General features: G+C 40.1%; 3 protein-coding genes across 9 annotated transcripts; 2 read left to right on the forward strand and 1 right to left on the reverse strand.

Annotated features, from left to right (window-relative positions):
* Positions 1–2,621: 2,621 nt before the first annotated feature.
* On the forward strand, positions 2,622–13,268 carry capn10 (calpain 10). Of its 4 annotated transcripts, XM_081597963.1 has the most exons (14): positions 2,623–2,935; positions 3,168–3,363; positions 5,186–5,317; positions 5,430–5,519; positions 5,616–5,626; positions 5,774–6,006; positions 6,090–6,231; positions 8,548–8,714; positions 8,809–9,065; positions 9,138–9,340; positions 10,326–10,581; positions 10,782–10,975; positions 11,973–12,018; positions 12,878–13,268. In XM_081597963.1, exons 2-14 carry the CDS (start codon positions 3,232–3,234, stop codon positions 12,905–12,907), a joined length of 1,893 nt encoding a protein of 630 aa, XP_081454089.1. In that variant the 5' UTR covers positions 2,623–2,935; positions 3,168–3,231; the 3' UTR covers positions 12,908–13,268. The 4 variants fall into 4 exon arrangements, with proteins under 4 accessions (XP_081454088.1, XP_081454089.1, XP_081454087.1 ...); XM_081597962.1 differs by having other exon boundaries at positions 2,622–2,935; positions 5,430–5,626; positions 10,791–10,975; XM_081597961.1 differs by having other exon boundaries at positions 5,430–5,626.
* A 1,660-nt stretch (positions 13,269–14,928) lies between these two features.
* On the forward strand, positions 14,929–20,727 carry eif4e2 (eukaryotic translation initiation factor 4E family member 2). 3 transcript variants are annotated; one of them, XM_008433752.3, is made up of 9 exons: positions 14,929–15,090; positions 15,878–15,989; positions 16,430–16,564; positions 16,666–16,770; positions 16,872–17,024; positions 17,104–17,240; positions 17,582–17,636; positions 19,538–19,614; positions 19,713–20,727. In XM_008433752.3, the coding sequence occupies exons 1-8, from the start codon at positions 15,071–15,073 to the stop codon at positions 19,571–19,573; spliced, it is 753 nt and encodes a 250-aa protein (XP_008431974.1). In that variant the 5' UTR covers positions 14,929–15,070; the 3' UTR covers positions 19,574–19,614; positions 19,713–20,727. The 3 variants fall into 3 exon arrangements, with proteins under 3 accessions (XP_008431974.1, XP_017165709.1, XP_008431972.1); XM_017310220.2 differs by lacking the exon at positions 17,582–17,636 and having other exon boundaries at positions 17,104–17,244; XM_008433750.3 differs by lacking the exon at positions 17,582–17,636.
* On the reverse strand, positions 20,560–26,517 carry LOC103479371 (phospholipid scramblase family member 5). Of its 2 annotated transcripts, XM_081597965.1 has the most exons (8): positions 25,189–26,517; positions 23,944–24,301; positions 23,497–23,574; positions 23,194–23,386; positions 22,297–22,408; positions 21,917–22,016; positions 21,235–21,293; positions 20,560–20,908 (listed from the first exon to the last, which is right to left on the reverse strand). In XM_081597965.1, the coding sequence occupies exons 2-8, from the start codon at positions 24,290–24,292 to the stop codon at positions 20,882–20,884; spliced, it is 918 nt and encodes a 305-aa protein (XP_081454091.1). In that variant the 5' UTR covers positions 24,293–24,301; positions 25,189–26,517; the 3' UTR covers positions 20,560–20,881. The 2 variants fall into 2 exon arrangements, with proteins under 2 accessions (XP_081454091.1, XP_008431976.2); XM_008433754.3 differs by lacking the exon at positions 20,560–20,908 and having other exon boundaries at positions 21,196–21,293.
* Positions 26,518–26,934: the final 417 nt, after the last annotated feature.

A 26,934-nucleotide genomic window follows, 5' to 3' on the forward strand; every position in this document is an offset into this window, starting at 1 on the left:
TTGCAGTCAGCACCACAGCGAAGTCACAAAGGCAAAAAAAAAAGGAAAAATATGGTAGAAGACTGTACAAATAAACTTTTTAAAATTAAATTATAATATTCTCTGTATTTCACATGGCCACCAAATGAGCAGTGAGTCTACAGAACTATTATGACTTTGACACCTGGTGTAGTATTTAAAAATGCCGTCATCAGAGAGACAAAAAGCATAAACTCTTTGAACTTCCTCGTTGCTGAAATGTTCTGTACAAATAAACTTCACGTGACTTACGCTTATGTGCACAGCTTTGAATTTAAAATAACATAATAAAAAATAAATGGATGACATAATTACAAAATAACAGATCAAAGCAGACGAAACACTTTTCCAAATAACTTTTTTGAACATAAAATTTATTAAACTAATATAGTAGGTAATGTCTATGCACACTGTAAAACATTTGAGCCGCATTGAGATGTGTCTACTATCTTTTACTCTTTAAGTCAAATAAATTTAGCGAGTTTTAGATTTTGAACCTAAAAGTGTGAGTTTGCCAAAGGTAAACTTGCAGTATTAAGTTGTGTTAACTTTTTATTAATTTTGTTAAACGTCCAAGAGATGAATAAAGTGCTAAACTAGAGTTCTTAGTTTAGCACTTAGAAAAACTGAAACATGTGCTACTAAGCAAAAACATGTGCTTAGCGGCATGTTTTTGTATCCTGTGTGGCACCGTGAGTGAGATGGAAGTACGTTACATTGATCTGACTCTCATGTTAAGGTAAATGTTTATTTTAATGCAACTCAGTTTGCAAAGGATAAGGATAATGTCCTGTTCACACTAAATGTTTTTGAGCAGAATTCATTGTAGCGCTTAATAAATTTAAGCACTTTTCCAAATAACTTCTTTCAACATAAAACTTATTAAATTAATATAGTAGGTAATGTCCATGCACACTGTAAAGCATTTGAGCCGCATTCAAAGTATACATTTAGTTAATGCAATTTGAAACAAGAATTTAAATTAATCTAAAGTAAGATAAGTAATTATTTTAGCTTGATATTGAGTAAAAGTAACAGAGAAATATGGGCTCTTAAACTAGGTGAGGGCAGTTTTTTCTTGCATATTGGGGAATAATAATTTGGTTTAAATTGCAGCATTAAAACGCACAATTCCAGATTAATTAACTTAAAAACAATGTTTAGACAACTTCACAAACTTTCATTTCTGAGTTAAAACCAAAACAATTTTCTTGTTGACTTAAATTGCATTTTCGAGGCAGCAAGTAAACTTTCATTCTCAAGTTAATCCACCTTCAAATGTTTTACAGTGCGTGGTAGAATAAGATAAAGTACTTAAATATAGAACGTTTACTGTATATTTTTTATTTTCAAATGTCTTAGCAGGCTCAGCAAACAGAAACTAACAAGATAAGAACAAAACAAGATGCGTGTTCATTTAGTTTTAGTTACAGTAGTTAGTGTATTTGTAACATTTCTTGCAATACTAATATTATAGTGACATTATTAGCAGCATTACTGCAATTTACTGCTAATAATAAAAGTAAAAGGTTTGCTGTAGTAAAACTACTCCTCAAAATAATTTTTTGCCATGTTCCCAGTAACTACCTCTGGGAACATGGCAGTATTTACTACAGATATTATATTTTAAAAAGTCCCCCTTTAAAATATGACATGTTTAAATAAAGCTGAATTGTATATGCTGCAGTATGCGTCATGCTGATTTGGGTTTTGTTGTTCTGTTTTTACAATGCCCTGGAAAAGTACTCTTAATTCTTAATCTTTTTCACATTTTGTCACCTTAAAACCACAAATCTTAGTGTATTTTGAAGCTAAAGGGGTGGTATTATGCATTTTCCATGTATATAATGCTTTTTTTTATATAGCACAGGCAAGTATGTTACCTCCAGGCATGGTTTAGATGAGGAAATTACATTATAACATCATATCAAAATCCAGAAAGTCAGTCCCTTTCACTTCAAAGGAAAATAACTCAATTTATAACAATATGAAAAAAATGTGCAGTGCACTTTTCTATTCAGCCCTCCTTTAGTCCAATACTGCTAAATAAAAGTCAAGCAAACATGAGTGTTGTTTAATTTCAATATTTGTCCATCTGTTCTTTGAAGGCCTCAGAAGTTTTTTGTTTTGTTTTTTTTTTTGTTGAAAATATTCGCTGCGAAGGTTCACAATTCAGGAGAAAAATGACCCCAGATACAGAGCCAGAACTACTATGGTTCAGTGAAGTTCAGGCCAAAATCAATTTGAAAAATTGTTGGAGTGGAAAATTATCTATTTTCACTGTGAATACAATGGAATTAAAAACCTAGCTATCTATAACCTATTTTTTTTTAAAGAATACGTAAAAAGACTAAACTACATATTAGCATTATATATTTTTATTAGCTTGTAATGTTTTTTTTAAGTCAATAAAGTTCTTAAAGTACTTAAATAGTATTTAAGTAAATAAAGATTTCATCCTATTTTGTAATCTGACAACGAACATTTTATTTTACATACATAGCACTAATAAAATTCAATGTTTTTAACAAAATGTATTAACATTAGAAGCGCCTCATATTGATCTTTTGCTGCATTCACCAGACAGTCTGTAATTTAAGGAACCGATAGTGGGCGGCAGTGGTGAGCGGCTTCCCAGGAAGGATCCACTATATGAATGGTTTCCGACATGTCTAAGCTGAGGACGCTTACCTTTAACAGTAAAGCGCTATGCACAACATGAATGTTGTACATAGCGAAAGTTGCAAATGTGATAAGACACCCGTGCGGTTGTAGATCTGAAACCAGGATAAGATAAAGAGATACGATAATGTCGGAGTCACTCTGAATGTAGCATAAGCTAGCTGAAGCTAACCGAGCTAGCTGCGCTGTTGATAATGACAGCTGCAGAGGGAGAGATGCTGAGAAGACAAGAAAGGTAAGCTTAAAAAAAAAAAGAAGGAAATGTCTCTAATTTCCAACTCTTATGCAACCTTTCTGTGTTGTTACTGCTTTGTTATAGAATTATACGAACAAAATGGTGAAAGTAATGCACTTTTAAATTGTCGATTTTCACGCTTCCACTGAGAAACGGCTAACCCCTGCATGCAACTCATTTCATACAGAAATGTTTAAATAAACAGCTAATGCAGCCATTACTTCCTGTTTAGGTGTGTCACAGATGTGAACAGACTGTGACTGCCGGCTTGCAGAGCCAGCAGGCTTCCAGTAGCCATGAAAGAGGAATGTGCAGGTCCGTCTTTGTTCCAGGACCTGGATTTTCCCATAACAGACTCCTCCCTGTTCTCTGACAGCTCCACACCCATAGCTCAGCTGCACGGAGAAATCACATGGCGACGTCCACAGGTTAATTACCCGGGTTGGGTTGGGTTGGGGAGAGGAGGGGGACATTCCTACTCATGTTAAAATTGCTGCTTCTGCCAGACGACAAAAGTTTTCTGGTTTATCCTCTCCGCCAGGGACTGATTTCCCCGAATCAGTTGCTGATAAAAGATTTTTGCACGATCGTCACGTAAGCAAAAAAAAAAAAAAAAAATCAGTGATGAAATAAATATCACCTTACAAAACCTGTTACAGATACTGTGAGAGATTCTCACAGTTTAGTCCCTTGAGCAATAATGAGTCTGTAAAAAGATTTAATCTGGTGATCTCAAACTGCATTCCTCAAAGTCTGGAGTCCTGCAACTTCTAGATGTGTCACTTGTCCTACACACTTGAATTAAATGGTGAGACCATCTCACTAGCAGGCAGCCAAGCTTTGCTAATAATGGAGTCAGGTGTGCTGAAGCAGAGAGCTTTCTAAAAGTTGCAGAACTTGGGCCTTGATGAATGCAGTTTGAGACCCCTGAGGGTTGAGGCAAAGGAGGCGGCATTATGTAAATTTGACTTTCTTCATCTTTATATTATGTTACAGTGTTACTCATGGTAACACATTTTGTTGCACCAGACTGAAGCCCTTTGTCCAGGCTTTGGTAGAAAGAGAGAAAAGGGAGAAAAAAAAACAAACTCATTCAAATGGAAATGATCAAACTTGTTTTAATTTATCATGCCATTTATTGAATTTATTGGGGTAGTACAAGGTTTTGCTATTACTACCCCTTTAACACAGAAAAGTATCAATTAATCATGTGGTTGTAAAATCAACAGACTTGTGTATAAAATGTATGAATGCTTTTCAGATTCCAGGGGTGGGAGTCTTCAGGTGCTTTACACTTCCATTCAATGTGCTTCAGAAGTCTGAAGTTATTCTAAATCGATTATTGACACATCACAAATAAGTGAGAAGTCTAGACTTTGTATTTCTGCAAAAAAAAATAAAAAATGCTCCCAGTCTGCACTATTTGTGTAACCAGAAACAATGATATCAAATATAATGTGCATCTCAGTTTGTTGCATGTTTGGCTGGATTTGGTGTAAAGGATATACTCTAATGCCTGGAGCCTTTTTTTTTGGCAGGATAATGCATCCTTGCCGCAAAACGAAAATGTTCAGGTATCATTCGAGAAGCACAACAACAAAGTCTGAAGTGTTGGACTCCAAATTCTAGTAGGATGAGCAAGAATAACAGACCTGTAAAAGGATACCTTTATTATGCAAGCAGCTGTAAAGTCATGCCAAGTCAGTGTGTAGCACACTTTGCTGCTTTGTTAGCATCAGGGTTCTCCGTCATTTTCCAGTCGCTGAGAACCGCTGTCCTTCAACTTTTACATGCATCAGTGCTTGTTACTGGGCCTCTGCAGAACTTAAAGACGTACCGAGGAGGTAATTCATTCATTTGATTCAGGTGTGTTGGAGCAGATATGCATCTAGAAGTTCAGGACAGTGGCTCTCAAAGAACAGACCTAAAGTTGGACTACTTTTTTTCTAGCAATAGAGGAGAAAGTAAAAGAGTTACAGCCTTCTTTTAGCCAACTGACTAGCAGCAGTCATGTTACTCTTTGCTTCATAAAGCTTGAGAAAACACAAGTCCCCCCCACATTGGCTCTAGGACCTGATTAGGACTTTAAACAGGAATTCTTTTAAAGACTTGACACAATAACTTGTTTAATACCTTGATATTAGCTGCCTACTGTTCATTTAAGTTGTTCAGAGTACATTTCTGTAGACTCTCTTTGAGTCTCTGTAACTGCATTTCTTCTTCATTTCTACTTTCAATCCATATCTCAAGGAGATCTGCCGGTCGCCATCTCTCTTCCCCACCAACGCTAACCTGGCTCATGCTAAACAAGGTCTGCTGGGTGACTGCTGGTTTCTCTGTGCGTGCACCTTCCTGCTCAAGAACCAGCATCTTTTAGACAAGGTACACAAACACCAGTTTTATCGTCCCTTGTCCTACTTGAGTGCTTTAAAATCTTTTTTTTTTTGCTTATATTCTGCATTGCTCAGTATTTTGTGTTGGTTTGTATGTGTAGGTGTTTCCTCCTGGCCAGCCCCAGTGGGGCAGCAGCAGGTACAGGGGCTCCTTTCGGTTTCTCATCTGGCAGCAGGGCCACTGGACAGAGGTGACCGTCGATGACCGTCTCCCCTGCATGAATTCCTGTCTCTGTTTCTCACGCTGCCACTCCCCTTCTGCGTTTTGGGTTGCTTTGTTGGAGAAGGCCTATGCCAAGTAGGTAACTTGAGAACTTCCCCCAAGTCTTTTATCTTTGTTTGACCTGATAAGTCAAGATTTTGTTTCCTTGATGCTTTGTTGAACATTCCCAGAAACATTTTGTTGAGGTTATCAGCAATTGAATTCCTGCTTAATTCCTTGCAGGCTCCATGGTTCATACGAGCAGCTCTGGGCCGGACAGGTGTCGGAGGCCCTCGTGGATCTGACCGGCGGTGTCGCCGAGCGCTGGAGCCTGAGGGAGTTTGGTTCAGACGAGGAAGAACGGCAAGCGGAGCCGGACAGTGATCAAGTCAGGAGGAAAAAGCTGGACCTGAACCTCCTGTGCTGTGTGAAAGAAGAGTGTGCATTGAGCTGCTCCACCCACAGCACTCCTGGAGGTTAGGAAAGTATTGCTTTGTAGATAATCCCACCACTGATCCCCCCTGCCTAACCCCGTCTTTGGCATTCCCCCTCGAATTAGGACTCGGTGAGCTGGATCAGCACCACGCTCTGACTGTGATGGAGTGGTTGGACGTGAGAAAGGTGTCAGGGAGTGAAGTGCGGCTGCTCAGGATCAGAAATCCGTGGGGACGATGCTGCTGGGCAGGTGCTTGGACTTGGAGGTAGAATGTTGTCGTAGGGAATGTTTACAGTCACGTTGGGTTTTTAGGAATATCCAAGTATGCACATGTAGACAAACCTGTTGCTACACCTCTGTACCCCCGCCCCCCAAAAAAACACCCTCAATAGTAACTGAAATGCCTTGAAACTGATAATAAATAAAAAGTCACTGAAAATTAACCAATGAAAATCAAACATTGGTTTTACAGAATTTGTTTAGAAAATAAACTAATGCAACAGGCCTGGATAAAATGATGGTATCTCCAGAAAAGATTGAAAATAATTTGACCATAGGGATGTGTTAAAACACAGGTGTGTCCTCTAATTAGCATCCCAGGTGTCTTCAAGTTTGTAACAAAATCAGTCTGCATATTTAAATGTTGACAAGTAGTCACTCTGCCGTTTGCAGACAGGGTGTGTACTTTAGTGAACATGGCCCAAAGGCAGCAAAGCGGCGAGTTGCCCCAGGCGATTAGAAAGACAGTTATAGATAAAGCATGTTGAAGATAAAGGCTATAAGTCCATCATCCAGCAACTCCATGCTCCTGTCACTACAATTGTGCTCATTATTCAGACGTTTAAGGTAGCAAACCTCCCTGACTGCAGGAGGAAAACTGCAGGACTGCAGGAGATGACATGAACGTTAACCAAAGAGCCCAGAACAAACTCCAAAAAATAAAAATTAAAAATGACCTCCGATGTCAAGGTACATCAGTGTCAGACCTTACCATCTGTCATCATTTTTGCCCAGGTCTGTTTCTATATGTTTTAAATAATTATTTTTTGTTGAACCGCACTTGAAACACAATGTCTGATTTTCATTAGTTAACTTTCAGTGCATTTTTTGTTTACCATTATCATTTTAATCAGTTTCAAGTTACATCAGTGCTACTGTGGGCATTTTGGTCATTAAGAATGTTGTCCACGTGTGCATTCTGTTGTGGAAAGTTACTAAAACCTGCAGAAAAAAAAAAGGTCTGGAAGTTTTAAATCCTTTTCCTGAGCTTGACTTAAAAAGACAGCAATGCTGAGAACGTCATATTTTTGGAGCTGCTCATCATATGATCTAAACCTGATTTTTGAAACTTTTGAGGAGTGTTATATTTTACAGAGGTAAAAATAGACTGAGATGGAGTTTCCCATGGACACATTGAGTTACACCACGACTCCTGCTTTTCTTATTGTTTCGCTCAAAGGGCGTGGAGCTATAGGTGCGTGAGAATACATTGTAACTCTCATTTAAAAGGGATACATGAGACGATCATTGACATATAAACTTCTGTCACTGTCATACTTACATAACAATATGAGTCACAATCACTACCTTCCCTGACTTCCCTTTGGGAGTAAAAATTTTTTTTCGCACAATATGTTTCAGCATAAAACAAAATATTCGATGTTCACCTCACTGTGTAGTAAAGACCAGGTGGTAGACTCAGTTTAATTTATCTCAGGACCGTCCATTTTTGCTCATAAAAAAGATTTGATAGCTTTAAATTTGGGGAGGCAGTAGAATTTTTAATTTCACCCAGGAAAACCATCAACAGCAGGGGTGCACTTTTGATGCGCTCAATGCTGCTTTTAGTTAATGTGTTAAACTTGTCTAAATATAGCAAGCTTTTACAAGAAGGACAGAAATATTTTTCTTATCAATCAAGCCCAAAGGAATTTGTAAAGTGATGCCTATCTTTTAATGAGGAAATCGCATAAATTTTAGATCTGCAACGATGCTCCTACAAAAACCTGTTTATTTAATTAAAATGCTGCAGCTAAGTTTAATTTTTGAGCAAGCAATACAATTCATAATGTAACGAAAGAAAGTAATTGTTGAACTTCTCTACATGAAGATCACAACATTTTCCCAGCAGAACTTCACCATCATTGCGCCATGTCTCTCCTATGGTGCCCCCTGGTGGTAGGTTTTACTCAGGTCAGCTGCAAACCCTCGCCTGAGACTTCATGTGTTATCAGACCAATCCAACCTGGTCTGTTGCTCTTGCATTTGTCTTTAATGTGAATGCTGAGGTGCTCTGTTTAAATAGTTTGACCCAGATTAGCATGCAGATTGTGCACAGCTCCGTCGGCTGTGTGCACAACATCTCTCTGTCTGAACAATCCCTGCAGGTTTTCACTTTTGGAATGAGCTTCACAATGGGACTGCTGTCTTGGTTATCAAATACCTTTTTGCTTAAAACACTTAATGCCAGTTGACTCATTAGCAAAATTAGCAAAAATAATCTGTTTGTTGAACTCAGACTAGTGAATGTATTAAACCCTTTTTTGAGTTGATCTCGTCTTTCAAACTGTTTGACTTTCAGCGGTATTGGTTGGAGTTTCCTCGACCCAGTTTGCGCTGCGGAACTGCGAGCCCGAACAGCAGAGGGCGAATTCTGGTTAGACGAGGCCGAGTTTACGTCTCAGTTTGATGACATCACAGTGGGATATCCAATTGGCAAAGATGGACTCTTGAAGAGTGTTTACACAGGTTATTCATCTATTATCTTTAGAAGCTAGTGTCAAACATTTAGTGGCTGGCTCAGACTTTCTGATGTTTTTGTAAATTTCTCCTCCTCTTACAGGAACCCTTCTCTCACACAGCCACCAGCTGGCTAGCCGGTGGATAAAAGGCCACTCTGCTGGCGGAAGCCGAAACACCAGCAGCTACAGCAGCAATCCCAAGTTTTGGCTCAGAGTGTGCGAGACGGGCGAGGTTCTCGTGTCCTTGCTGCAGCATCGAAAACGCAGAAACACGGAAAAATACGCACAAGCGGACCTGGAGGACAGCAGTAACACAAAGCACCAGCATTACCAAGCTATTGCTCTACATATGTGGAAGGTCTGTCCCGTGCAAAACATGATGATGACATGTGTGTTGGTGTGCAATTGACTTGGAAATGATTCTCCACAGGTGGAAAAGAAGCGTTTCAGTCTGAGCCGGATGTTAAACAAATCGCCTTGTGCTTCTACTCACTGCCATTCCTACGAGAGAGAGGTGGTCCTGTGCCGGCCGCTGGAGCCTGGATACTACCTCCTCATTCCCAGCACCTACCAGCCAGGAGCCGAGGCCCGCTTCCTCATCCGGGTCTTTTCCTCCTCCGCCACGTCACTCAGGTAGGAATCACCTGTAGGGAGCAGAAAGTGCACCACACGTTTAGAACATTAGAATAACAATCTTCAATTTATCGTGGTAGATTTTACGTGACAGATTAGCACAGGAGTGTGTTCTGTGTCCTGAATGTATTTTTTTCCCAGGTTCTCGACTTTCTGCAACCTTTTCGTCTATCTAGGGTGTTTCCTGTTTACATTTCCATTAAAATTACATTGTTTGTTGATTACGTCCTTTTAATCTGAGCAGCTTATCCCGAGGCGAGCGTTGCACAACTTCAACCGACCAAGATGATTGTCAATCTAAACAGAAGAGCTGCTTAAGAAGCGTGTAAATAAGAGCCAAGAGTGCTAAAAGTAACTCTGGAGGAACTTCAGAGGTACCCAGCTCGGCTCCAGGGAAAAATTGATCAAATTTTAACGTTCAGTGAATATCTCCATTGAATCTGACTGAACTCGTAAAGAAGAGAAGGGAAAATATCAGACTTGAAATTTGTGAAGCAGGCAGAGACAAATCCATAAAGAAATGTGGTTTTGCAACTCTTTGCACATGTGGACTGAACACAGCTGCAGCTCACATTTTTCAGGTTTCTGTTTAAGAAAATTGACAATCATGCACCAACTTTCTTTCACTTTACAAATATATTCTGCTTATTGTTGGTCTATCTCACAAAATCCCTATAAGATTTATAGAAGGTGGTGGTTTATGAACATGTAAAGAAAAACAAAATTGTGTTTACACGTTTTTGGTAAATTTCCCCCCCCCCATTTTGGTAGATTTACTCAGATGTATCATGAGAACATGACCAGGTGTGACTAATTAGAAAACAAAAAGCTGACATTTAAACAATAAAACCACTTTCTTTTTACAGAGCATGGGTTTATTTGTCTGTAAATATTTATATCTCTATAAATACCACACTTTTCCCCCTTAGAAGAAGTGTGACATTATTGTTTGCTAATTAAATAACAAGGCCATTGCTTTCCTCAGTGCCCTAAAAAGCCCAGCGCCCTCACTGCCACTGACGTCAGATGGTGAGTGGGAGACCAGCTTCTTCCGCGGCTCGTGGATAGAAGGAAGGACGGCAGGAGGAAGCAGGAACTTCCCGTCGTACTGGCAGAACCCCTGCTTCCCTTTTGCAGTGTGTGATGAGCCAGCACTGACATCTGGAGTTAATGTCAGGATTACTCTGCACCAGAGCCGCCCTGACACCGATTTGCATCCCATTGGTTTCCACGTTTACAAGGTCAGTCAAATACCAACGGATTACCCATGCAGTCTGTTTACACGTGAGCTGAAATTTCCTTTTTTTTTTTTCCACTTTTTTGACTCTAAAGATCAGTCAAGTTATTTTTATCAGCATCAAATAAACTTAAATATACTTAAATTAACTTAAAATAGTGAATCTGAGGTAATATTTTAATTTTAGGTTTATTATTTACTCAGGTACTGCAGGTGGAGTCAGAACAGATGGCAGCCAAAGAAAAGGATCCTGTGATCAGCTGCGTCCCGCACTGTTACACCCAAGATGTCAGTCTGACCTGCACTCTTCCTCCTGGATCCTACACCGTAGTGCCGTCCACTTATCAGCCCGACTGCTCAGCAAAGTTTATAATCAGCCTGGCTAGAAAAATACACAGGTTAGCTCTGTTTTCTATGGTTTTATCAACAGCTCTGTCGCATCAAAGTACAAATGTATTACTTTTTGGTATTAACAGGACAAGATGAGAAGATCTATTCAGCTGTTTCTTTATTAAACACAAGTCCCTGTCTAAGCTGCTCTGACCTTTCACCTATTTGCCAGCTTTTTTCTATCCTCATGTATAGTTCATAACACCCTCTTTTTCTCATTTTAAATATTAAATCAGGCTAATGTTCTCCCGTTTTAGTTCTGCTAGGATTACCAGCATTATTTTTATTTGTTAAATGCTAGAATAATTTATATTTTCACATTTTTTTGTTTCTCTTTTATTTTTTTTTCTAAAGTTTACACACGCCTCCTTAGTATTTAGTAGATTTCCCTTTTAAATGGTACGACTTTCAGTATTTCTACATAATCTTCTTTCCGTGTGACGTCGGCTATTCTGTGAAGTGCACCAATTGCTTTTGCAGGAAAAAATCCACACATGATGCTGCCAATGCCATATTTCATCACATGTCTTCAAAAATGTATTTATTTTTCTCCCTGAATGCTTTTTACTATTGCTAATCTTGCTTACTACATTCTGCATCATTTTAATCATCAAATATAGATAATTTTAGTATACCCAACTGGCTTAAAATTGGAACAGTTGAGTCTGACTCAATGTTTGTGAGGAAGAGAGATAAAAAGGTTATGCATCTTTTCAAACGGTGTCTTTAAATATGTGTTTTGGTGGTGGCGTCCCCGGCTAGTAAACTCGGCCAAAACATCCCTCCTTCTGTTCTGCAGTCTGCTCTGAGTGTGTCACACTTCTTTTTTTGGTTAAATGTAGACATTACAAAGGTTTATCGATACATGTAACCAAAAAGTGAAGTCCTCTAAGGCTGAAAGAGAGAAGCTGATGCTGACTGAAATGAGTTTGCTTATAAAAACTTATTGAAAAACCGCCATTTCAGTTTTGATCTAAAATAATGTTTGTCTTATGTTTCTGCCAGGAAAGTGGTGAAAAGTCAGGAAAAGCTCGGGAGTGCCATTCACGAGGTTTGTTAGTCTGGTTACATGATGCATCATGTCAAAATGACATCGAAACAGATTAAAAAAAAGTTTAGCTTTGATTATTGATTAAATAATGCATTCTGCTGTTTCTTAAACAGTCTTGGATAAAAGGGTTAGCCTTTCTTTTTTTGTCATTCCTGGGTTTTGTGTTGCAGTCATAGTTATACAGCATTTTGAAAACATACTTATGGAAACTAAAGTTAGCAACTACAACTAAGTAATTAAACATCTGGTCAGTATTTAAGTCTCATTTATGATGTGACCTTTAAAGACAGTCATTGTTAAAGCACAGAAAATATTAAAAATTATTTATACATCTAGTGGATTTTTAAAAACTTTATTTAGTTTTAATATCATATTTACTCTGAGTGGACATAATATTAAGGTTTTGCAGCTGCTCAGTCAGAGTCCCTCACTTGAATCTGATAGTGAATCTGGCGGGAGCTAAAGAGGCCTTCCAATTTTGGAGATTTAGCTTATCATCAAATCAGTAGAAACATAAAAAAAACTGCTCAGCAATGATTAAAAAGATCTTCCACTTATTATTGAGACAGTTATAAATAGTTTTTGACAAGTAAAAAGAATCAAATATATTTTAAGTTGAAATCTGCCAGGGGTATGAGTAATTTATTTCTGCCCACTTTTTATTCTATCTAAAAATCAAATAGATATATTTTCTAGAAAATCAACAGAATGGGATCCAGGGAGATTTGACAGAATGTGTCACATCGACATGACAGAGCATGCATGTTGAACTTACTTTTAGATTTTAGCTTTACCACTTGTCGTCAAAAGGTGGCAGTACTGAATAACCTGTCTTGTGTTTTGTGTCTCTGGGTGGCAGGTCTCTCACATCTCTGTGATGAAAACCTAGTTCTCTGGGACTGACGTCAGCCCACCACGCCGTGCCTCTTGGCCCACGATGAAACGCCCGGTTGCACCGTCAGTGCCGACCACAGAAAGCATGACTGTGTTTGTGTTTGTATATATGGACCATGAGCGGCTGGCCAGGCAGGGGGACAAACCACAGGGGTCTCTGTACAGCTCCACAATCATCTGTGATTAGGACATCAGAGGTTGTCGGTGGGCTGGGCTGCTAATGAAGTATGACGGGACTGGCTGGTGTAAACAAACAGCGGCAACTGAAGAATACCGCCACTGCTCTCGCTCATTCACTCACTGGTGCGCCCGCCGGCCCAGAACAAAGAGTCCTCTCATGAGGGTCCACACAGAGGCATGGGAGGCATGGGGGGCAAGGGGAGCGGGGATGGTCTGCGGTAGCAGAACCAACCAAACCGCACAACACCAAACCATACCAACCTAGAATTTTCCAGACATTCCTTCCCCTGCATACATTGTGCATTGTTTATGTCAAGAGGCAAACACTGCTTTGACTATCATTTTACATTAAAACGACTAAAACTTTGAGCCAAACCCAGAGAAGTCTACCTAGTTCCCATCCTCACCCTTCACCTCCTTTTTAGTCCCTTAAACTCGGTCCAGAGCTCTTGCTGGACCTGAACAGAGCCACTGTTTGAAGTTGCCGCAAGAACAGAGGACAAGCAAAGGGGATGAAACGAGAAACACGGCACATCAGAGGATGCCGGTTCAAACAACGAGGCCGCCAGTTCTCGTTTTCTTGTATTGAGGCTGTGCATGTGCGGTGGTGTGTGTCCATCTGCTCGTACCCGTCCATATCTGAGCTGAAGTCAGTCGCTGCAGCCAGAGGGACTGCACACTTTTACATAAACAGGATCTCATTGACCAGTGGTACTTTGTTGTATATTTATACAATTAGTTATTTATCATATTTGTAAATATTTGTTATAAATTAAATAAAATGTTAAACTGAACAAAATTGAGTTGTTTTAATTGGATTTTGACATGTGTTGGTTTCTCTTTGTGTCTTTTTCCAGTGAAAATAGTTGTTTCCAAAAGTTTTGAGACTGTTTTTTTCCGTCTCAGACTTTATTGCTTTAACTTTGACTTCTCTTTCTCATATCTCTATGCTATACTGAAGGTTAGTAATAAATGTGCCTTGTTTTAAAAAAATTTTTATCAAGAAATACATCAGGTTTGTGTTTTAGTAATTGTTTTAGACCACTGAATTGGGCCACATTTTCCCTGTGACACAGTGCTCCTTCAGGCTGCAGGAAACCTTGTTCATCAAAATGCTACTGGATCTGGATTGCTACTTATAAAGAACGTTTTGATATTTTTAGTCATTCAGATGAGAACACATTTAGCATTTTGGCTAGCACAGCTTATTGGGAAATTAAGGTCCTAGACTCTAGGACCTAGAGTCTAGAAGAAGAGTACAAAGGCAATAAATTCAAGTTGCTTGAGGGTCCACCTCGTTATGTGCGCGAAGGAGCGTAACGCGCGCTGAAGTGTATGGGAAAACTTCATCGGCGCGCCCCCTCTGGTGCTGCGCCCCTATGCGTTGCATACCCTGCATACCCACTTTTTGCGCACTGCTTGGTACCACACTATGCCTCCATTCACACCACATGGATTCTATAACTCATACCAAAAAATGCCCTAAGTAGTGTAAAATGTGGCAGACATGCATATTATGTTGGCTTTTGTGCTTGGAAAAACGTTTCAATCAGTGTTATAAAACTTATTTTTCTGAAAAAATGAAATTTGGGTTTTAAATAACTCACTTATTTAAAAAACTGAGTTATATCACGAGATATATCTCAACTTTTAGTAATGAAGTAACATATATCACTCTTTTTTTGTTGTTAATTTAAGGAATGTTATTAAAGAAAATCAACTCTTTAACCATATTCTTATTTATCGTGGTGCGCGCCATTGACTCATAATCTCGTTTTTTCACGTCAAAAAACGAGATTCTCAGTGTCAAAACTTCTGTGGCTCTGCGCCTGCGCGCTTCACTCTTGACCTCTCCAGCTCGCTGCAACTGCCAACAAGCCGCATGCGCGTCCAGGAGCAAGGACCGCGCGTCACCGTTCCTGCGGAACTCGGGAGGCTGTTCTCGGACTCCGAAAGCTAGACTCCCATCTAGAAAATAATGAACAACAAATTTGATGCGTGAGTACAGATTTTGATTAAATATGTGCGTTACAGCGGCGTGCTGGTCGCATTTAGACACTAACCGAGAGCTGAAAAGTTACTATGGGCGACGTTGTATTAAATGAGAGGTGTGTCAGCTTTATGGCGTGGTAGTATATTCTTTGAATTTGTCTTTTTTGAAGTCATCTGAGAGTGAGGTTCCCTAATATGAAAGTATATATTGCCGAATAAAGCAGTAATGTAAAGTAAAATGTTTACTCAAGGTTGGTCAGTAGTTAGCTATAGCATAGCATGCCTGGAGCCAGTTAGGCCCTCAATCCCCGGTGTTGTAGTAGTTGAGAAGTGAAAGACGGTGTGCGAACACGGGGAAAAAGTAGAATCAGAGATCCCTAATATACAAACAGATGTACTTGCTCTCCGTTTGACAGAAGGTGAGTTGCATTTAATGCACCACATTCATAGAGGAGGATGTGCGCTTCTGTTTTTCAATTAAACATGATCTGTTTTAAGATTACTGGGGAAATAAATTTATCAGAACCGGCTAGCTAAAGTAACCTGCAGCGGATCTTCACGCCACGAGGTCATCATAGTTGACATTTATGTTTTGGGGTTTGTGTTAACATTTTCAGTTGTGAATATACAGTTGTGAATAAAAACAAGAATGGACTTTTTCATAACTAAAGCACCACTAATAATTAGAGCCTCCATTATAATCATAGACTTTATTAAAATCTGTTTGCCTTTGATATCAATTTAGAGCCAACTCCTGCATTTATTTAGGTTCTCATGCTTCCATCTAATCCAGGTTGAAAGACGATGACAGTGGAGATCACGAGCAGGATCAAGGCTCACCGAAAGACAGTGAAAAGGAAAAACCTGAAGAAGACGACAAAGAGCAAAACATTATAAAGAAAAAAGTAAGGCAGTACAACAACCTCTTGTCACCCCTGCAGAAATGTAAGAAAACCACAGACCCTGAGGGCATTGCCTAGTCTTCTTTGAGGTTTGACTTCAGGATTAAGATTTTTTATCTTCTTGAAGAAAAAAATGTGCGTTGGGTTCTTTAATCAAAGAACCCAACGCACCCAACGGTTTTGAAAATTAATACAAATGAAATATGACCCATTTGCATGCAAAATTGTATAAACTAAAAACTGCTGTTTTAGTTTAATAACATTAAGGCTGAGAGTTCTTGATTTTGATTAAACTAACAAATGTAAGGGTTAAAGGTAATTTTCATTATTTTACCTGCTGATAAAGGCCATTCCAAGTAAAGTCTTTTGTTTTTTTGTTTTTTATCCCTTCCTCACAGTCATGTAATAACAGTTCTAACTACACTGGTTTCTTGTTGTGGTAGATGGTGGTGCCAGGACCAGGAGAGCATCCCCTTCAGTACAACTTCACGTTCTGGTACTCGAGGCGGACTCCAGGGAGACCGGCCAGCACTCAGAGCTACGAACAGAACATCAAGCAGATCGGCAGCTTTGCCTCGGTCGGTTATTTATCAACTCATTTGCATATACGGTCTCTACATGCTACATTTGTTGCCCCTTTTCTTCTGTTATTTATGTAAAATCCTTTGCTGTTCTCAAGGTGGAGCAGTTTTGGCGCTTTTACAGCCACATGATCCGGCCTGGTGATCTCACAGGTCATAGTGACTTCCACCTGTTTAAGGAAGGCATAAAGCCCATGTGGGAGGTGAGGATTTTGAGATCCTAAATGATGATCTCAAACTTTTCTGCTTGGTCCATTTGGAGCATGATTTTCAACCTTGCCTTGGGATCATTCCTCGTCTTTAGGATGATGCCAATAAAATGGGTGGGAAGTGGATCATTCGCCTAAGGAAAGGCCTGGCGTCTCGATGTTGGGAGAACCTGATCCTGGCCATGCTGGGGGAGCAGTTCATGGTCGGAGAGGAGATCTGTGGCGCCGTCGTGTCTGTACGCTTCCAGGTGAATCCAGCGACACGCAAAGCACACACCCGCTGCGTCGCTTGATCTCAGCACTCAGACCCGTTTTGTTTTGAATCAGGAGGACATTATATCCATCTGGAACAAAACGGCAAGCGACCAAGCAACTACGGCCCGCATCAGAGACACGCTGCGCCGAGTCCTCAACCTGCCTCCCAACACCATCATGGAGTACAAGACACATACAGACAGCATTAAGTATGTATGTCTCCTCGTTTTATCATTTTTTCCTTCAACCTTTCTGTTTCCTAATCATTTTTAATAATTTTTGCATGCTTATTAACCTGTTTTTAGTAGTGAACCATATGAATTTAAAATTTTACAACTTGTCGCTTTTAATTTATGTATTATAACTTACATGATATACTCTTATAACAACCACAAACTTCAATGTGTTTTTATTGGAATTTTAAATGATCACTCCTCAAATAAATCACCAGGGTTGGATTAAAAAGCAATTTCCCAAGCTTTCAACATCTCACTGTTCAATCAAATCATTTGAAAATAGAGTATGGCACAACTTAACTTTCTAATCATAGACGCAGCCTAGAGGTCCATGGTAACTTGGAGGAGCTGCAGAGATCTCCAGCTCAGGTACGGAAATGTGTGGATTGGTCAGCTGGAAAACCCAACAGGGTGCTCTGATCAGATGAGACTAAATTAGACCCTTTTTTTGTTGTTCTTTCTTTCTTTCCTTCCTTCAAAATGCTGCTTGGTGGAAGGTTAACACTTGCACATCACCACTGTGAAAAATGGGAGTGGGAGCTGTGCGGGTGTTTTTCCTTCAGTGCAAACGGGGCAGCTGGTTAGAGTTGACGCTAGATACGGAGCAATACTAGAAAGAAAGTTTGATAGAGGCAAAGTTGTTAGTCTGATGTAAGAAGCTGGTAGTGACGCATCCCAAAACACAGCAACGTTCACTCAGCAGGCATGTCCGACTTTTTCATGGATGTCGGAACAACGCAAAAATCCAGTTTGTGCCACGTCCATATGTAGTATTAAATCGGATACGTAGTTTTCAGAAATGTCTGCAGTGTGAACGGTCAAGCAGCATTTTAACAGACTTTTACGTCATTGATCATAGACGTAAAAGTCTATGATCAATGCAAGACAAGCATCATAATCATTCACCAGAAGAGGCTAGCCGCTGTAAATTCTAATTATGAAATTATGAAGAAGTCAGACTGTGCATCCAGATGGACTTCTCTGCAGAAGTCACAGTCAATGCCACATAAACGGCTTTGGCTATTGGGTGGCTTTCTTTTTACTTGGCGCGGGACACTTTGGGTTCGTAAACTGTTCACGCAGAAGTCTGACTGCAAACACATCATTTAGTAACATAAACAATCGCAAAAACAAACAAACAAATGGATTTGAGCACTAAGTCCCAACGTCAGAACGTAACCGATTTGGTGTAACATATTCAGACACTTATGCATACCTTTGCAGTACCCCGAAATTAAAATTTGTAACACTTGTAATTAAAATTTAAAACCTTAGCATTATTTTCATCCTATTTCACTGTTGCACACTAGTATGTTTTTGTCTGCCACATAAATCCTGATGAAATGCATTGAGGTTTGTGGATTTTCTGAGAGATAAGTTATTTTAGTTAAGTTGGAGAAAAAAGGCTTAAGTTTTGCGCAATAAATATTGTGTTGTCCTGTTTTAAATAATTATCATTTAACAAGATTCACATTTTGTAGCGAGATCAGATTGTAAAACTATTTTCAAAATAGCCGTGGGACGAAGAAGCAATTAAACGTCTGCAGCATATGGGAGGAAACTGGCTGTAATGGATGCTACTCACTCTGTCGCCATGTTGCTAATGGGTTCTGTATCCTGAACCCACTTGAGTCTTTTCTGCTCTTCTTGCCAGAATTTCAGCTTGCTTATCTGTTTTATGCAAAACATTCATTTTCATTTCATTTCTCCTTACAATAATGACGGAAGCAGATTTTGTTTCCTGAAACTGCCTCCTAGTCTCACCTGCTTGAGGATGAGAACCATAAAGGCTTCTTAATCATGTTGCTTTAATTCAGTTTCAGTCAAATTCAGCTTAAACACCTGAAGCAGACTATAGTTTTTCCCCAGTAGTCTTTATTATGTGTGCTGTATTTTTCCTCTGGATTTCTGCCTCTTGTTTCTAGATTTTGAGTTTCCTTTGACTTATGACCTCTTAGAAAACATCTGGCTTGTAGAAACCTGGATGCTTTATGGGAAATGTTTGCTAGCCTCACCTCGCTTAGATATTTACCCCCAGAGAGCGATTAGAGAAAATGTTTCAGTTTTGTTCTGAATCCAGCGTCACGTTTAAAATCCTCAATTGATTCCGGCTTTTATGGGAGACGGCTTCCCCAAAGAAACCAAAATCATAAATATGTCGACAAAGAAGTGGAAATCTGGGTTGTTTTTACTGCTGTTTGAGTAACCTTAAAGTAAACCTTTATATTTTACTGTGAATGATGAAGCACTGGATGCTCCTCTCTTCACAGAGCCTGGGAAGACTTCCATGGTCTGGTGAATGCTAGTGGCGGACGTTAGCCCCTCGCACGGAGATACTCTGGGAAGAGTAAGAGCTGCTTCTGGTTTAGCTAATGAGAACTAAACGGGATTCCCTTCCCGGTGCGTTTTAACATCCTCCTGCCGTTGTCCGTCTGGTTCGTGCAGGTTTGTGCGTTAACGTGGCGTGTTGAGGGGTGGACAAGTCCAGGGCTGGATACCTCTGCGTGGATCGGCACCGTGGAACATGAGGACAGAGGAAATATCCACAGGAACAGAGGGCCTGAAGACCATTCCCTATTTTTGTCCAGTTTTGATGTTTGAAAGGAAAGACACGCCAGCGATCGGCAAAGCGAAGAGAAATAATCAGTCAACCGGAGAAGAACGAAGCCTTCATTATTCTTGTTTACGAGTTTTAACATGTTAACTTGCCAGCAGAGGGAGGCTGTGTGACTGGTGTCTGCTCATCCGTCTGTTTGCTGCCAAAGTGTGCTGGACAAAATACAACGAAACTTGTTTGATGTAGAAATGAATGTCATGTATTGTTGAGCAGAAGCTGTTGACACGAGTCTGCTGAGGAGTTTTAGTGGGACTCAAACAGCCCAACAAATGGACAAAGTTTTATTACAGCGATGTATTTTAAATGCCATTCCTGTCATTCTGAACACAATCACATCATTTTTGTGTATGATATACTCATCTATACTTTATGAATCTATCATTTCACTCTCTCTGACATGGACCTTTTACTCTGAAAAGAGACGGGCCGTCCCGTGGTGAGCAGAACGTCGTATCACAGCTTTTCTTTAAGGTTCACTACTAGCTGCCTAAATCACAGTGCCTGGCCTCGAGCCGAGAGCTGTCCCTTCAGTTCAAGGTATACGACGTCTTCAACTGGTTCATAGAAAGGACTTAAACGTCCACAGTGAAAGCCTCCCAAATCCGATATTTATCACCTTTTACAGTTTATCAGCAAATTACATGAAACTTTACCCAGGATCAGGGTTTCTTATAGATTTCATCCTGGACAATTCTTTTTTTTTTTTTTTCTTTTTAAGGTCTGAAGTTTGTGAGTAAGTCTAATTCTGCCCAATATGTTGTGGCAAATGATGAAAGAAACATTGTCGGAGATGTGCACCTGATGGATTCTAGCAATAAAAGTTAAATATGCATCTGCTGCTAAGACTGGCTCAGTGTTTTTTTGTTTTTTTTTCTGCGTTGAAAGCTGGAACAAAAAAAGCAGCTGTAGAGGAAGAATCCAATGTTTTCGTTTCTTCCTGCCTTTGTTCATCTTTGCCATCGGAGGAGCTTGGCTGTTTTTCTTATTTTTTTGGTTTTCAGCTCATCTCAAAGAACATGTGGTTCTGAAAATACAGCAACAATTTAGAGAACTTGCTATTATTTCTGCTGTTGCAAAATATATTACAGAAATGTCAACATTTGTTTTAATACATAGTTGAACAAAAATCTAAACTGGTATATTGATCATCGGTTTTACAAAGAAGTTTTCAAAACCTCAGTAACCAAGACATGCCTGGATTTGATCAAATCTACCATCTTGAGTTTCATGATCTTAGCTGGCACATGATCACAGATATTGCATACTCGTAGAAAAATATGACCGGATGATCTCTGAAATTATGAAGACAAGTTATGGACTCCAAGCAGCTACACTAAGTTTCATACTTGCCAGTAAGAAAGTAGCTGCCAGAAGCAGGAGTTTAGTATGTGGCTCCAAGCTCTGCGGCACTGCAGAAAAAAAATAAACCCACCAAAGTTAGGAAACTGATTTTGATTCAGAAAAAAAATTATGGCTATCTCAAAGAAACTCATTCACCAAACAGTTGAGAAATGTCTGGGAAGAATCTGATCCCTCACAGCTTCTGTCTTTGAAGCTTTAACGCCCTTTTTTGTAGTATTTTTCTTTTCTATTTAGTCATGAAACCGCCACTAACTTTATTTTGCTGGGTTTTTGTGTGATACACCAACAAAGGGTGGTGCAGAACATGAGCCTTTTAACGATGATATATGTGAATGAAACCAGCATCAGAGAGGTAACAAACATGAAGATTTCCTAATTACTTGAGACCAAACGCAAAATTCCATTTATGCGGGAAAACCGACACTGCAGATCGCCCTGAACGCACCATCCCCATTTTGAAAACCAGGTCTCATTTAGCTTCCACTTCAACATTATGCATGACCTCATATATGGTTTACTTCAATAAAACTTTAAATGCTTTGGCAAAGCACTGCATTGTACCAGCACAATATACCGTCCTACACTGGAACAGGCCATGAAAAAAATAAAAGATCTCTCACCGTTTCACAGGTGTCATTTCTGTAACAAATGGTGAAGGGTTAGAACTCACCCTCTAAGCCAAAATATTCATGATCCGTGTTACGTTCATTGCTGAAGCCGGGCCACTTCTTCCATATTGTACCCATTTGTTCTCCAATGTTGGAAACAATCTGTAAATCATTTTAAAATCATTATTAACATAGTGCTGTGTTGGTGTTGTGGGGATTTGGAGTGACTTACAAAAGTATTCATGCCTGTAGAGCCTCCTTGTATCACCAATTCAATAATTTTATGCAATAGACAACAGAGCTAGAGGGAAGATGAATGGACCTAAATACAAGGCAATTCTAGAAGAAAACCTCCTGGACGCTAACAGGGATTTTCAAATGATGTGAAAAAGTCCAACAGGTACGAATGCTTTTGCAAGACATCGTAAATAAATAAGATTACCTGAAACTGTTGGTTGGCGAAGCAGCGGAAGGGGCAGCAGGGGCCCTGAATTTGGATCCTGGAGGCTCCTTGCGGGTCGCAGACCTCCAGGAGAGGGGTGAACATGCTCCACCTGACCACACAACCAGGCAAACACGCAGCAATAAGCAACCTGGCAGAAACACGGCGCAGTGCTTCACACGGTGGCACGGCCTGCCCTGATGCTTGGGTAACCACATTTTCAGCTGTCGTGACTCTGCAGCACAAAAACCATTGTCTGCTCAGTGTCGGAAGGCCTCAAACTGGGGCACGATTTATTCTCGCACGACTGAGAGAATATTTATATCAAGTCAGTCTCTGGTCACTGGAACCTCTGAGGGGTCAGTCCTAATTAGACTCAAAGTTGAAGAGTGCAGATTCACGTAAAGGCACTCCAGAAAGCCTGGGGGTTAGATTTAGGCCATAGGAAAAAAGGAAGTATTTTTGGGGCGACTCTTCCCATCACTGAGAGCCCGGAGCATCTCTGTCAGTGTATTTCCATGCAGGCAGCTGCTTGGTGAACTCTTCCAGGTTTAGACTGCAGCTGCAACTGCGTGGAACATTAAAGACTCGCATTGCTATTTACAGAAAGGCCTGAGAATCTAAAGTGGCTCAGTCTGGACAGACAGAGGATGGAGTGACATGGAAAAATGTCCATGTGATAAGCTGTTCAGTCGCTCAATCTGATACAGTATGGTATTATTTATACTTAAATCCAATTTCCTACAGTAGGCCTGCATATCACCAACATTTCAACAGCTCTGTCAAACTAAAGCGACAGAGAAAACTTAACAGTGAAACGTTGTAACATAAAATATACAACAAAGTTCAGGTTCCTGTAAAGGCAAATGCTATATTTCAGTGTTTATCCCGACTGACCTCTGACATACGGTGCCAATGAGATGCTTCGTAGGTGAATAAGCCCTCATCTCCATCAGGCAGCAGCCCAAGCAGCAGGCGTCCACCCTGAGGGGCCTTTCAAAGTAAAAGACCTGCTGCCCCTGATAGTCGAACCCCTGCAGGGAGCAGGCCCGAGCCGGGCCACAGAAATGGAGGCACATACAAGAGCTCTCTGACGAGAAAGGGGCAGAACCAGGAATAAAGGAGAATACATTAAAATGCACGACCTTTGACTCTCCAGTTAACCTTTTCGTTTTGATCGTAGTTGAAAGAAGCGAATACCCTCCACAGCCACAAACATCTGTGACTTGCTGCTTCCGGTGGTGATGCTGTAAATCCTTCTGGAAACACACTGCGGGCCTGCAGCGAGAGAGCAAGAGTCACACTTCAACACAACAAAACACACAAATACACAAAAACATAGCAAGGGTGCAAGGGGTAAAAAAGTATGCCTTCTTTTGGTTTTAGTGTTTCATATGTCAAGAAATTGAACATTGTTAAGTCAAAATGTACAAAAACAATGTTCAGACCTCACCAACATTATGTCATTAGTTTAAAAAAAAAAACTGTTTTATGTGAAACTATAAATCCACTCCATGATTGGCTTTCATGTTTTGATGATAATGTGTACTTCTGTATGAAATAGGTTGTATTTTTTAAATAACAGGGACCTGATAAAGTGTTAAAATTGTTCACTTTTCCACCATGACTGTGTTCACCCACACTCACCCCGTAGGTCGGGTCTCGCAGTGACATGTATCCGCCTGACTGTCTCTAACGCCGACAAAAACTGCAGTCCTGCTTCATCGTTAAGGTCCTGCTCCACCTCCTCGGGTGTCTTCGCTGCTGGTGGCTGCATGCACACGCCCTGTATCCCACCACCATGAGGCCTGAGATCTGAACTGTGTTTTTCAGATTGCAAGTCAGGAGGCACTTGGTGGGACTTGGCGTCTTCCACTTGAGTCTGGCACTCGCAGGACGGCCCGCATCGGTTCTTGAAAGCCCTGAAGATGCCCTGGATGTGCTTCTCTCGCTCAAGTGGACCAAAAGGAGGAGGCTGACAGGTCACTGCTGACATGATGTGCACCTGAACATTTCGTACACAGCCAGTGGTTAATGTCTGCTTATCTCACACATGTAGGAAATGTGTACAAAAGTATTTCCATTGTGCAGAAAAGCAACAGTTTTTGAAGATCTTTTTATGTGAAACTCAGTCAGACAAGACGGAGATTTTGGTTTGGGCTTTGACTGGGTCATTTTAATGAAATAATTTACTTAAATATAAACCATTCTATTGCAAATGTGGTTGTATATTTAAAATAGCTGGAAAGTAAACCCAATAACCACAGTCTCAAACTTTTTTCAGCGTCTAACAGTTATTACGTCCATTTATCTTCTCATCACCAGCTTCCTCGGCCCTTCAGAAGAGTAGCCTTCCCACAGCATCATGCTGCCGCCACCATGTTTGTTTGGAGATGATGTGTTCAGGGTGATGTGCAGTGTTAGATTCCCACTGCACATACATTCAAAACTGTTGTTTGCAACAGAAAACGTGTTTGAATGCAAAGTTCTCCAAACATTGAACTTTTTAAATTCCTATCCTCTTGTAAAAATGCAAAGACAACAAATGATTTATTATAGAAGGCCTTACCTTATTCAATATGTCTACATGTTGCAGAAGATTTAGAAACTCTCTTTTCTGACTCAGTGTTTCTCACTAGTCTGCTCCCTGGTAGCAATATAAACATCAGTCTTGCCACAGAAGCCAGGCTGTGGCTCTTTTCGTATTCACATCACACACTAGCACTGTTGTCTTACTCTTTGGTCCGTGGGAATACCAAACTAAACTCCTGCTTAACGGTACACTCAACATGTAACGTGATCCCCAACAAGGTCACAGGGTTAAACATTGTAATCCTCTTTTATATCTCTGGTCAAGAGCAACAATAAGAAAAGCATCTCATTCGTTCTTACCGTTAGCGGTCACCCTTCATGCGTCTGGTCAGCTAACTATGAGCTGGAAGCAACCAGGCAAACTTTAAATTTCAGGAGGAGTTCAGCGTCAACCTCATGACCATCTGTGCGTGTGTGACTATTCATGTAGCCAATGCCTTGCTTTGTGTGTGTGGATCTCCGGACGTCTCACGCCAACTAAGTCTCCCTGCCGGCTTTCGTTTCCATCTCAACCAGCCGGATCCACCTTTTGTTGCTCCAGAAAAGCGCCACTCAGCCATGAAATTGAAGTCCGGCTCCCAGAGGTGGGTGGACGGTGCGGTGAGATTGTGTTTCAGGGGGAGGGCGGAGATGTTTCTGCTCTCTTGACCTCGACGATGATGTTGGACGTTGGATCATAGTTGTGATGAGCATTAAAAAAGAAAACGATCAAATGTGCAAAGTAGCAGCAATCTGAAAGCCATGCAGTTGTTTTGGATCTAACTTTTTTTTTTAAATCTAAGGAACTTACCACAGGTAAATAAGAAATGCATCAATCACAACAAGTTTATGTCTTGAAGTGCAAAGCTGTACCAAACAATAACATTACAACCATATTATTTTTTACCGGTATGTTCTGTTTCTGTAAAGGGATGCACAACTATTGACAAGTTAAAATACTTATAATAGCAATCGCTGTAAAAAACAAAAAACAAAACAACAACATTCAGCAATGTAATGTGCAGCCATGAATTTTATCTTGTTTCAGCAACCAGTATTATAAATAAAAAGTGAAAAAAGCTAAAACAGCATACAGCAACAAGTAAATGTAAAAGATCATAGCAGAACTGTTTGATATGTTTATATGTATAACATTTGAAGTCATATCTCTCACACGACCTAATTAATGTCTTGTTTTGCTCAGAAAAGTCCAGTTCAGCTTCCAATGGATGGAGGTGTTTCTTTGCTGGACCCAAAATGACGTTTCCAATCAGTGTTTTGGGCAAATTAGTTTGGAGGTAGAAACCTTGTGTTTATGTGATTATGTCCAGCCCTCCTGACCATCACCAATCAACACTTTGCATGAAAAATGAATTGTAGAGGGAACATTTGTTAAAAGTGACGTCTCAGGCTTGTTTTTTTTTGTTTGTTTGTTTTTTTAATTAAAACAATGCTTTAATTTTGGTTGCAACAATAAAATGATTAAAATTAGAATAAGAAACTGATATTTCATCTGCATTTCTGTTTGATAAACAATAAATAAATAAAAAGGGCCACAGAGTGGCCGCCAGAACAGGTGGTGAGTGGAGTCTAATTACTCCACACACGCTCTGTGATGACTGACTGGGGTGCATTGAGGTTACTGTGTGTGTTTGGTCTTCTGTGCAAGTTACAGAAATACTCAACATGATAACATATGAATCCCAAGTCAACAAGGCTACAACTAAAGACAGCTACATATGACACACATGACAGGTGCTATACATAACTTGAAGCAGCATATGGCAAAGATGTTGGTAATGTTAATGCAGGACATCAGCTGGTGTTATTATGATTCTTAATATACCTACAGCGCAGCGATAATGTGTTTTCCTACTTACGGATTACTTCTAGAAATAAAAAGGCACTGTACATGTATATGCAAGCTGAGCCAGGACTGTGTGCCTGCAGGTTAACTAGCCAGGAGATGCAGAGGAGCCTCATGCAGCCCTGGAGCAGGACAGTGTGAGGTTGAACTGTTGCACTGCAGTCCTGCAAGGTTGCTGGAGCAGAAAGACTTCTGGTGAT

This window comes from Poecilia reticulata, chromosome 17, assembly GCF_904066995.2.
Source record: "Poecilia reticulata chromosome 17, P_reticulata-male-v2, whole genome shotgun sequence".
Classification (NCBI taxonomy): Eukaryota; Metazoa; Chordata; class Actinopteri; order Cyprinodontiformes; family Poeciliidae; genus Poecilia; species Poecilia reticulata.